The sequence below is a fragment of the Mus pahari genome, chromosome 6 (genome assembly GCF_900095145.1).
Source record: "Mus pahari chromosome 6, PAHARI_EIJ_v1.1, whole genome shotgun sequence".
NCBI classification, from domain to species: Eukaryota; Metazoa; Chordata; class Mammalia; order Rodentia; family Muridae; genus Mus; species Mus pahari.
In genome coordinates this window covers 62,082,605-62,095,367 of record NC_034595.1, presented here as the reverse complement: position 1 = coordinate 62,095,367, position 12,763 = coordinate 62,082,605, and the positions used below count along the sequence as shown (strand labels likewise).

General features: G+C 43.4%; 2 protein-coding genes across 5 annotated transcripts in view; both read right to left on the bottom strand.

Moving 5' to 3' along the window:
* Bend5 (BEN domain containing 5) overlaps positions 1–2,387 on the bottom strand; it is a 43,974-nt gene extending 41,587 nt beyond the window's left edge. Inside the window, exon 1 of one of the 2 annotated variants that reach the window (XM_021199660.2) lies at positions 1,674–2,387. In XM_021199660.2, the coding sequence (XP_021055319.1) occupies positions 1,674–1,899 (226 nt within the window). In that variant the 5' untranslated portion in view covers positions 1,900–2,387. The remainder of the gene's footprint in view (positions 1–1,673) is intronic. The other variant, XM_021199661.2, reaches the window with a different exon arrangement.
* The window catches only part of Agbl4 (ATP/GTP binding protein like 4), a 1,180,502-nt gene that overhangs the window by 235,353 nt on the left and 932,386 nt on the right, over positions 1–12,763 (bottom strand). The gene's annotated exons all lie outside the window — the stretch shown is intronic.

Below are 12,763 nucleotides of genomic sequence, written 5' to 3'. Positions count from 1 at the left end.
ATGCCTGAGTGAATAGACAGGTAGACCAACAATCTTTAAAAGAGGCCTTTACCACTGCCTCCTGACACCCATCCTATCCACTCTCCGTGAGTCTGGATGTCAAGAAGCACCCTCTCTTTTCTTGTAGCAAACAGTTAACATTCCATCTAGTTAACATTTCCTCAGGCTTATCCTCTTGCTGAATAAGTTCCTAATCCCTTCCTAGATAATTAAAGGAAAGCATGCTAACAAAATAAAACCTAATCAGCCACAAAGACTTCCGTTCTAAACCTATCGCCCCTCGCTCATTCTTTTCTCTTGGACTAGAGTGTCTGGTGGTAAGTGGACTTACAGCCCTGTGCCCCCAGGACCTATCTAGGAAGTGATAAGTACTCAACCTTTCAAAAAGAGGACCATGTGGTGCTCATCTATTCCAAATCTTGCCCCTTTATTCCAGTAAGCCTACTTTCTAGAGGCATTTATTAAAAAGGAATCAGCCACTAGGCTGATATACAGCTTGTCCAGGGATCTTGGACAAGTCACTATGATTCATGCTAGGCTCATTTTTAGGCTAAAGGAGAGGAAACTTTGATCCCTGGGAAAAGTAGGAAAAGTGTCAAAACCAAGGAATCTTTGCAATGTCTTCATTCAGCTCCTAATCTCTGGGTTGTCTTCCAGGTGAAAGGTGACCGGGCACTGCCTACTCAATCAAAGGCAGCACTCTTACCAGCAGCAGCTACACCTCTCCTCTCCAGACTTGAAGTGGTAACTTCCTTTTCCCCACTTGGTGTGCACCCAAGCCTTCTACAAGTGGATCAGAAAGAAGGCCAAGTGTTTCTGCTTAAAGAGGAACCTATGTCTCAGCGTGGCAGACACAGCATAGTACAAGAGGCCGAAAGGCTTGTCTTGTCCTGTTAACAAACTGAATCTATCTTTACCCATTAACCAAGAGACCACCTGTCTGCCTGTCTCCTTCCCCTCTTCCCCTTCCCCAGGTGTGATCAGTTAGGAGGTCAGGCCCTCACCTCAACTAGAAACTGTACCATCTTTCTCTCAAGGAGCCCTCTGGGAGATGCATAAAGGGAGGTGGAGGTGAGGCCACCTGAGGCCCTTCACCTCCTCACCTCTGCCCCTTGGTTAACACTGAGGTTAGATCTCCTTGTCCTGATGATGGCCCAGATGGAACAGGGTGTGAGAGATTCCTTCTGTGAGAAAGGGCCCCCATCTAAAAGACCTAGCACTGCTTCTTGCTCCAAGGAGACACCAAGGGCCTTAAAGGGAGAGAGGGAGGTACAGTTTGAGAAACTTAAGATGGAAAGCAACACAGAGGGAAGTAACTGAGAGAGGTGAAGGTGAGGGGTGGGAGAGATGACAGCTAGAGCAGGCAGCTAAAAAAGCAGAAAGTGAAGAGGCAAGGGGAATACAAAAGAGTCAGAAAGAAGAGAGAAGAGTAGAGAAAGCAGACTGACAGCAAGGCGCGGGAGTGTCAGAGAAGCAAGGAAGACAAAGGGGACCCTCAGGTCTTTTTAACTGGTCTGGCCTCTTAGCGACACCTGGTACCCAAAAGAAAGCCCAAGGAGTAGGAACGGGAGGCAGAAGCAAGTGGTGGCTCCCTGGCCCCAGCCGCCCGGCCTCTCCCGGAACCAGCCCCAGGTCCGCCCGGTCCCAACGCCCCTCCCGGCCCGCTCGCTCACCTGCCAGCGCCAGGATCTGGGCCTTGTGGAGCAACAGCGCGCCCCAGTCCCGAGGGGCACGCGGGGGGCTCTCGGGCTCGGCGCCCAGCTCCTCCGGGCCCCGGTACACCGCGTACACCTTCTGGTTGTCAAAATCCAGTCGCGAGCGGGGGCTGAAGTCGCGCACGCACGACACGGGCAGCGCGTAGCAGACGTTGTCCTCCAGGAACCGCACAAAGGCGTACATGGTGGGCGCCGGGGGCGGGCCCGGGCGCCGGTCAGCCCGTGGGGCGGCGCGGAGGTGGGGACCCCTAGAGGGGCGTGAGCCGCAGCCGGGCCGGGGGCGGGGAGGCTCCCCGGGGCCCCGGCTCCCCCCACTGTTATTGTTCCTGAAAACCCCGCTCTGCCAATCGGCTGCTTTCGCCTGGGCGCGGAAAAGGGAGGGGAGTGGAGAGAGCCGGGCGAGGGGCGGATGAGGGGTTTTGAAGCGCACCGCCACTTGCGAAGTCAGACCCGAGCAATCACAGCCGGAGTGCGATTGCAGTAAGGTGGGGAAAGAGCGAAGATTCAATCGCCTTAATAAAGATAGTAGCGTTGGAGGGTAGGAGGAGCACTGCTAAAAGTCGCTTTCGGGCGAATTCAGTAGTTTCAACAATCGCGCTGCAGAACAAACTGCATTGCAACAAAATTACCTTGCAAAAGACTGGAGGGTGAGGGAAGTAGTGAGACTGGCCGGATGGTAGCAATTTTAGGTGAATCCCCAAGTGTAAACTTGCAAGTGAGCAGAAGTTTAGTGTTTCGAATTTAGTTAAGCTCCTCCGTTTCTTTAGTCCACCCTCCAAACCCATTTCCCCCTTTTTTCTTTCTTTTGCAAAATTGCCAGCACCTGCTGTGAGGGTCAGTGAGCCAGAAACATTCCCCTAGAGCTGCCAAACCAGTTTTTGGCCAGAACTAGAGTAATCTGAGGTTTCCAGTTGAACCAGCTGCTGGGGTGGCAGAGGGTTAGACCAGGGCTGTTTTCATCCTAAGGGGGCAGCGGCACCCCTCTTCCCTGTGGTCTTTCTCCATTGAGGAATCGCCTCCACTACTTGTTGATTCTGGGCCGGAACAGTTGGAATGAAACAGGGATGGAGGGCTCTGGGGAGCCAGGGCAGAGGCCGGCCTTTCTGGAGTCAGTTCAGGAGCCAAACTGGGCAGAACAGCAGTCCCTTCTCTGTTTCCAAAATCACAGATGAGAACCTGAAAAGGTTGGTTCCTGCAGACAAACCACACCTTCCAGAGAAAGAAGGCTGAAAGTTATACTTGTTCTGTATTGTATGCTTACAGGGAAACTGAGCTATTTATATTCCAATTGTCTAGCCCACCAGAGTATTTGTCAGAGAGAGTTTGTTGAATTTGGGGGGAAGGATAAACAGAATTTCACATACATCCATTCTTCCACTTATTCTTTTATTCAAGTAACTAATATTTTTCTGAGTACACACTCCATGTTATATTGTAGGCTTGGTGGTATATAGAAAGGATAGATACCTAGGACCTTGTAGTATTTACTAATGTATTAGAACTTGAATCTCAGTTGGATCCTATGTCAATATTAAATTACTGTCTGAATAACCCATTTTCCCCCGCTACTTGTAATCTTTCATTCTAGTCTGAGAGCATTAAGAAAGCTTAATAATGAGGTTATAGTGAGAAAAGTATTCTCATAAAGGCATGCATTAAGGAGGTGGTAGATTTAACAAAATGCTATGTTTTTAAAAACTCATTTAAATGAATTTAACCTGTAACAAAACAAGTGCACTGAAATGTTTATTATGATTCTGAGTTTCTTGCATAGGTGAGAGATTTTGTTTTCTCTTGTACTCTTTATGCTCATATTCCACATACACACACTCTTGTTGCTATTCCTCACAATAATAATAAAAAGCATTTTAACCATTTTAAACTTAAGGCACTGTGCTCACATTCCAAATCAGCTATACTCATGATAGAGATAAAGCCAAACTCCCAAATTCACTTCATTGTGATCTGAGGAGTGCTTTATACTATTGAACTCCACACAGCTCTCAAAGCCGGAGTAGCAGGCCGGATAAAGTTCCCTTAAAACAGTCCATTGGTGATATCCAGTCAACTGGATAGGTCTTCAAGTCATCCTCATGCATAATTTCAATCTGACTTAGCCTATAACTCTGAGGTGTTCCAGAAAATATGCTCCCCTGATTATTATTTATTTTTGACTATGGATTATTTTAGAAATACATCCCTTTGGTAGTCAAGGGAATGTAATGAGAAGTAAGATTCTGGTAGCTCATAAGATGAGGCATGCAAAGGTGGCCATATTTAATGACAATCAACGAGACTCCAGACCACATTTTCAAAAATAACTTCAGGTAGCACTCCAGCACATCTCTGCATCTAAGTGAGGGTCACCCCAAAATATCAATTTTATTTTTCACCACTTTCCTGGACACAGCCCACTCCAGAGTCTGCATCAATTATTTAGCGTTTCCCAACCTAGCATGACCACAGCCTTGTGCTGGGTTCTTACCCTCATCCCAGGAAGTTCTTCTTTACTGAGTGCACGTCCACCTCAGCTATCCCTGACAACCAAGTCAAATGTCTTCTCTTTCCCCAGTTCCCCACACTGCTCAAGCACCAACCAGCCACCTTCCAATTTTATCCCAGCATGGTTGATTTCCTCACTGTGTCAGAGGTCAGAGAATAGTGACACTGCTCTATACCTTCACCCTCACAAACTGAGGAGTCCCTCGAAAGCTTTAAGGATCTCAGGTCTGGCCAAACTGGGATTTGTGGCTTCTATGCTGAAATGGATTTTAGCACTATAAAGCAGAGTGGTCTGTTTTATTAAAGATGTTTTAATGGAGGCTCAAGTACAAGGGTTAAGAGAGAAAGAGGTGCTCAGGGAAAGGAAGTAAGACTCACCCCCAAGGGCTTGGGTGTGTGCTCCTCTGCAAGACATTCACAAAAAGTAACACATACTCAGATGGAGGTAGGGTTTACTCAGGGAGTTTCAATTGTTTTAGCATCAGCCATTTCTACCAGTTTGTTGTTGTTGTTTTTTTTTTTTAACACGAGTTATATCTCTAAAGGTTGCTAAGAAACCGTTTCTTCTTCTTCTCTTCTTTTTTTTTCCTTTTCTCTATCATGATAATGAAATTATAGAAATGCTCTGGAGATGCCCTGGATGGAATTATAATCAGATAAAGTAACACCAGAAGCCACTGGGGCTGCGCACGGAGTTTAGTCAGTCATACCCTTTCCCTGTGTGTGGGTTCTCTGGTCCTAGAAAATTATGTATATAGCTGGGAAGGGAGAAAGGCCTTAAACAATTGTGACTTGTGCTGAAATTTTTATTTTTCTGCTGGTAAAGAATTTCAGCCAGATTTGGGGGTGACAGGCTGTCTTTCTATCCCTCCTCAACTAGAATCAGAGTTCTTTGAGTGCAAAGAAAAGCTAATTTCAGCAGCCGAGATACATGGTGCAGGGCTGTGAATTAGACTCTTTGGTATAAACATACTAAAGACAACAAGAGACCATGAACAAGCCTCTTACAAGGTTTTCTTGAAAGCCCATTTGCTCTTTTCAGAGTTGGAACTAAATCCAGTTCTGTCTTTCCTATTAATTCAATGGGAATACCCTGATCCCACACTGAAGACAGACAGATGGATGAATACATTAAATACCAACACCTTCACCTCAGCTACCAGTGTTGTCTGTGTGAACTGCTACAAAGCAGCAGTTCTATTTCCCAAGAACCTCAAGAGAAGAAAAAAGTCAGATGACAAAAATGGATACCAACAGTTAAAAACTTTCTGTGTTGCCTGTAGATCTGCAGAATGGGTTCTGGAGGACTGGCATACAGTGGGCTGAGTAACCTCCTTAGACACTGCTTGTGTATGGTTTACAGCCATACATGTAGGCAAAATAACTATACACAAAATACATCTCTCTCTCTCTCTCTCTCTCTCTCTCTCTCTCTCTCTCTCTCTCTCTCTCTCTCACACACACACACACACACACACTAAACTCAAAGGAACAATTTAAAACATCAAGTCCACACAAATTATAGTTGAATTGCCTCCTCAACAGCCCTACCAAAAGGTCACTTAGATCCAGTGATAGAAAGTCGGCTACCACACCTTAACTTTAGGGTACTCTTAAATGTTAAAGGCTTCCTGTGCTGATCCAGATTCTTTTATATTGCAGTTGCCATGCTAAGATCATGTAGCATCCCACCCCAGCTTTTCAGATGTGGAAAATTTAGGATTTTGCCTTTCCTCTCTCCAGACATCATCACTTCCTTCACCTGTCCTTCCTCACACAATCAGTTTCTGACATGACAGCTGGGTGCTCCCCTGTCCTCTGATGCTTCCTAGAAGCCATGCACACCAAGCACTGTGCATACTTGGCCAATTGAACACTGAATTGCTGAAGACGGCTATCAACTCCCAGACAGAGCTCAGAAATCGAACTTATTGGCAAAGCAGTTTGGTTCTGGGGAGCCTGGAAGGCTGGTGGTCATATTTTCACGGTAGAGAGTTGGCTCCAGAAACTGTACGGAGGGAAACTGGAGGGGAGGTAAGTACGAGGAGGGGGAGGCCTTGATGGAGCTAAGTGTCCAGTCTCATCCCTCCCCTGACTTCCTCTTTCTGTGTGCCAAATGTACTTTGCCTCTCATCCAAGTCCTTTTAATGGAGCAGAACATGTACACATCTGGGCCAGCTTAGCATGCCCGTCTCCATCTCTGCTGTGCTCTCCTGTTGAGTTTTGCAGAGCCTTGGGTTCATGTCAAGCTCCTTCGGTTTTGCCAGCTGAAGCATGTTCAGTGGCATCAGTGGGACTTATGTTTCATATTACTGCCTGGAATTCTCCAAGTACTTTGCAAAGCTATTTTAAGGAGACCTGGGTTCTGTGAATTTTTAAAGCAATTGGAGCGTGTCTTTCCAACTTCTCTGCTAATGATTGATCACATTTTTTCATGATTTTGCCTTTTTTTCCCCGTGATGTTTGACTTTTCAAGGTTCTCCTTATACATTTTTAAAGACTTAAAAAAAAATAGTGTTCTAGATTCACCACAAAATTACAAAGGTCTTCCCTATACCGTTTATCCATACTCCCACATGCATAGCCATCGTCAAAATCCTCCACCACAGTAGTGCAACTGATGCCACTCTGTGGGCACACACTTATTGCTAGTGGCCCATAGTTTATGTTATAGTTCATTCTCCCCATTATGCATTCTATAGGTTTGGACAAATATACACTGACATCTATCTATCATGATAGTACCATATACAATATGCTCATTGCCCTAAAACTCCTTTGTGATTCACCTATTAAACCCTCCTCACCAGCCCTGATCCTTGACAACCATCAGCATTCTTTCTACTATTTCCAGCCCCACCTCCTGTTTTCTTACCTGAAAGTCTTAAGAATCTAGAAAGGAGTTCTACTCTACCTTCTTTTTGTGTCTTCATCACCTGGGAAGCTTTAAAAGTATCCTACTTCTAGGCCCTTTAGTCTGAAATCCTGGTTCAATTAGTGGGTTAAGGACACTGGGTTTTTGTTTTAATTCCTAGATTATTCTGAAAGTTGAGTACCCGTGGAAAAATTTTAAGGCAACGTGCTATGTGTATAGGATATTATCAACAAACACTAAGTAACAACCACCATTATTACTAGTTTCAGGGAAAATATATGGGGCTCTGCAATGTCTCTATAACCTCAGATTAGCCACTTAGCCTCTTTGAGGCAAGTTGTATTTTTCCACTGTAGACTCCCATTTTGCTTTCTTTTCTTTTCAATACCAATTCAAATGTTATTTAAGAAGCACGGTAGATTTTAGATCATCCACTAACCAATTCATGTGAGTGGCCCACACGAGCTCACATGGCAGGGCTAGGATCTCATGGGATGAACTTGACTGTGCTCTCTGCACATTCACAAGGCTCTGGGTTGCCATAAACACATCTACATCTTCCATTTTATTTAATACATAAAAGTTTTTAATTTCTTCAAGGAAAATCCTCAGTGAAATCAGTAGGAAAGGATGAATGGCTCCAAACCCAAAGTTTTGGAAACATTCACGGCAATTTAGGCAAGTACCATAGCCTCAGCACACGTGTGACCAGAGCTCCTCATTGGTGACTAGAGCCTGAGACCACATGATTTGCATAAAAGAGCATATGGATAGAGGCATTCTGGGATACTTGCTAGACAAACATCACTGTAGTTCAATTTATTATACCCAACATGATTTAATAAAATATTTGGAGCACTTGCCCACATAAGAATGGGTTATTAGCTCATATAGTAACTATAATAATGATGATAACAATAATGATACTGAGGACTTACCATATGTCAGGCTCTGCTCCAAGAACTTCACATGGATTATTTCATGTAACGCTCATAACAACCTTATGAAGTTGGACTAATAGTCTCTTGAAGGAAGTTCTGCTTGAAGAGACTAAGAAATTTGCCCATGGCTGACCACAGTAAGAACAGGCCTCACATATTGGAACATGGCTTGGACTCAGGCCTGCACCTACAGTGTACTATCTTCCGTTTACACTGGAAGCCAGTTTTTAAAAGAATTAAATTAAATTAAAAGAAGACATTATCTTTGTTTGAAAGTACCACTTGTCCCAGTTCTGAATTTCAGTTAGGAGGCAGATTAGTTTGAGAAGTTGTGCCTTGTTAAGTCAGCTCACACTGTGTGTTTTCAGGGAGACAGTGCTTCCTCAGGAGCATCTTCCCATACTTGTTCCCAGCTCCTTCCAGAGAGATGCTCTGATCACTGTTCTGTTCTTCTGTGTCTTCTTATACTTTTTTCATGATCTTTATTGTAGCACAGAATTATCTATTTATTCTGCTATTGTCTATTTGCCAATAGATCAAAAGCTCCATTAAAGTGGACCCTTTCTGCTTTCTTTATGTTTATATCCTCACATCTAGCCTGGACCATGGAGACTCTCAATGAAGACTAATTGAATGAACAGATGTCTAAAATATGAATCTTTAAAAGAGAACAGTCCTTGGAGGCCAGGAAAGGAGGAACATTGAGAGCTCAATTCAATACTCTGCCTCCCTTTATTTCTGGGACTGTCTTTATCTGTGTTGACACCATATTTGCTTGGTTCCCCCAACCGGACCCTAATATTAAGGCACGCTCTCATCTAGCATTTCCTTAGCAAAACTGGACTGGGTAATGTTTTCAAAATGTTTGTCTGAATATGCAGAAAGAATAAAAGAGAAATAACTATGTAAAATCCTCAGAGGAGAAAAATCGTCAATTTGTCAATCATGCTTAGTTGACATAGAGTAATAAATAAATACCAATAAAAACATAATAGTCCCAGAATCCTTCCAAAACAGCTCATGGGCCTCCCAGGAAGAAAGGTGATTCAATTTCACCCTAAAACACTAGACTTCTTATCTGATGTTGGCTTGAGGACACTAACCTCCTACTCAGGGAGAATCATTTAAGCTCTGATGATTCTTTTTCTGGTAAATGGCAGGATAAGAGTCCTTCATAGAGAACACCTTGACTCTCTGGTCAGCCTCTGATCATTCCAGTAATCTGAAGCTCAAAAATAATCTGCCCTTCCCAAGTCTTAGGGCCAGCATACCCATTATATTGTCATGACTTTGTAGGACAACCTTTGGCTTCACTTCTGGGTCAAAGTCACCCAGGAGCATAGTCATTCTGAGGCATACTAATTTGAAAAGTACATAGCCAACTATGAACTCTGATTTTCCTAAGAATGTCTCCTACTTTCACTTAAATCCATCAAAATTGGAGAAAAGGAATGAAAACGAGAAATTGAAGATTTCCACAACAGAACAGGATGCTTTACAGATTAGTGAGATTTTGTTTTGTATGGATTCGTTTTGATGTGTGTACGTCTTTCTCTTTGTGTGTGTTTCTGTGTTTCTCTCTCTCCCTCTCTCTCTCTCTCTCTCTCTCTCTCTCTCTCTCTCTCTCTCTCTCTCTCTGTNTGTGTGTGTGTGTGTGTGTGTGTGTGTATGTGTAATTTTGTTTTTAATTATTTATACAGACTCTCATTTTTTAGTTCAGACAGACCTGGAACTCACTATGTACCCTGACATAGCATAGAACTTTATAGCTATCCTCCTGTTTCAGGCAAGTAAACTAAGAAAGAGGTGACAGAAGTTGTTTAAAGGCCCAGGGTTTCTGTCACCTAAGGTCTGGTTTTCCAGACTGTTTTGAAATATGCCTTGCCCTGAGGGAGCAGGCTGCTGAGCTGGTGCTGGGGTCTAGATCCTGCTGTCTTTCCCAGGAGCTGCTGAGCTGGTGCTGGGATCTAGATCCTGCTGTCTTTCCCAGGAGCTGCTGAGCTGGTACTGGGATCTAGATCCTGCTGTCTTGTCCCAGGAGCTTGAGCCCTTCCCTAGAATTCTGTGAACTAAGCCATACGGGACAGTCCAGTATCTATCATTTCAAGCATCCATACCATAGCTAATAATTCTAAAAGTATCAAAAAATTTTACAACATTATCTGAGTCTTCTTAAATCTCTTCTCCCTTATAGTGGAGACACTGTAGTTCTGACACTCTTCGGGGTTACCAGCTCTTCTTGAAGCCTACTCTAAGGTATTTCCTCTTAATGGCCAAGGAATTGATAATCTCCATCAGAGTAGGTGTGGAGTCTTCTGTGAGCCAAAAGAAGAGAATGAGATAGATCCACACAGCAAAGTGTCTGTGAGAAGTCCCACACACCCTTCTTGTCCCTTAACAGTTTCCTTATACTGCTATTGTTTGGAGGATCCAGAATAAAAGTGGGAGTAACTTCAGTGAACATGAACTGGTGATTGCCTCGTTCAAGGCTCATTTGTGCTTCTCTTTTACTCTCTAAATCCATCCCAGTTGGTAGATCCTGAACTATACCTAGTTTCTTTTAGAAATCCAACAGTTGTTAGGTACTCTGCCACAGAGGAGTAATGGGAGAGCCAGGATTCAACCCTAACTACAGAGCCCAAACCATGGACTTTTACATTTCTAGCTCCTTTCGAATTTGACTTTTGCCTCCTTGAGAGGACCTGTGTCCTTATGTCTAGGAGAGATGCTGGTATCCCCATTCTCAAAGGGTATTATTCTAACTTCTTCAGAGACATCATGGCCACCTTGAAAGGTCTGAGAAAGTTCCTGACAGGCAAGATTACACAGTTTCCCAGTAAACATCCTAGAGCTTATGTATGAGCATGTGGATATATATTAAATTACACTATAAAGACTTTCTTTTCCTACCCAAGCAAATTTATTTAATTAGCACAAGACTGCATGTAAATGGCAATCAAAAAAACTAAGCTTGTGTATTATGATGGAATAATGACTTGTATATTATGATAGAATAGTAACTAACATACACATAATATATATCATACTATATCTTCTCTCTCTCTCTCTCTCTCTCTCTCTCTCTCTCTCTCTCTCTCTCTCTCTCTCTCTCTCTCTCTCNAATAGTAACTAACATACACATAATATATATCATATAAGGAGGGATAAGATGTAAGTATGGCCTCTCTCTCTCTCTCTCTCTCTCTCTCTCTCTCTCTCTCTCTCTCTCTCTCTCTCCCTCGCTCTCTCTTTACACAAGGTCTCACTATGTAGCCCAGGTTAGCTTGACCTAGAGATTCTCCCTACTTTTGCCTCTTCAGGGCTGCTATTACAAGTATGTACATCCAGACCTGGTTCTTATTTATTGTTTTGTTGCTTGAGATGGTTAGTATTAACTGTTAACATGAGAGACTCTAGAATCACCTGAGACATGGGCCTCTTGGACATACCTACAGAACATTATCTTGATTGTGCTAATTGAAATAGGAACACCTGCCCTCCATCTTCCAGGCTGGGATCCTTTTATGTTTAACTGAAGAAATCTGGGGAGTAGCATGCACCTCTATTCATTGCTCTTTGCTTCCTGATTGTGTATGTAATGTAACTATCTTCTTCAAGCTCCAGCTGTCTTGACTTCTCTATCAAGATAGACAATACTTTGGACTGTGGACTGAGGTTAACCTTTGTTTCCTTAAGTTGTTTTGTTGGGATATTTCTTCACAGTAATAGGAAAAGAAACCAACACAGTATTGATAGTAGTTATATTAGAATGCAGAATGTTATTCTTTATTATTATTCACATCTTAATTATCATGGAAAACACATAGCAAAAATAAATGAAAAGAGATAATCAGATGAGGGTGATGTGTATTTTTATTTTGTTTGTTTTGTTTTGTTTGTAGGATGGGTGAGAGAGAGATGGACATGGGTAATATGGCTCGGGATAAAATGCCCAAGGAAAAGCTTTTGTCAGTTGGTAAACATAATAGGTAGCTGGAAAGGAAGGACCCTGCCTCCCACTCAGCTAACATACCCTGTCACATCTCTGGGATATGGAATGGTCTTCAGTTAGTAATCTCAGCTCTATCTCAGGGACTGAATCTGGAGACATGGTGGTACAGCAATGAAATGTCCAAATGTCCTGGGTTCTAAACTCAGATTTGAGTTCACTTACTGTTCCATCATCCCCAAGGCACTGTGATAGATTGGCCAAGTGTCTGACTCCATGTTTTTCAAGTGTCAGACAGAGCCATATAAGGTTACCATATATGTGTTGACCTGAGGCAATATGTGCAGAGTTCTTCGAACAATGTATGTCTCATGTAGGAGGTGCCAGATATTATCAGTAGGCTTTTTCATTTTTTTCCTTATGAATTCTTTATGCCCCTTTCCTTTCAGAAGGTCAGAGAGTAATAATAATGTTGACTCTCCATAGAAAAGTTAGTTAGTTTAGGGTCACATAATAGTACCTCCTCTTTCCCTGATGGCTGGGCAATGCTACTGCATGTATGGCATTGCCCATGAGCTCTCCTGGCCAAAGGGAGTGGTCTGACTCAGTCAAGAAAGCCGAGACCTTACTAAGATCTGCACCTTTTATCTTAGGGTTTTATTGTCTGCTTTTAAAATCATGTTCAGAGCTGGGCGTGGTGGCGCACGCCTTTAATCCCAGCACTTGGGAGGCAGAGGCAGGCGGATTTCTGAGTTCGAGGCCAGCCTGGTCTACAGAGTGA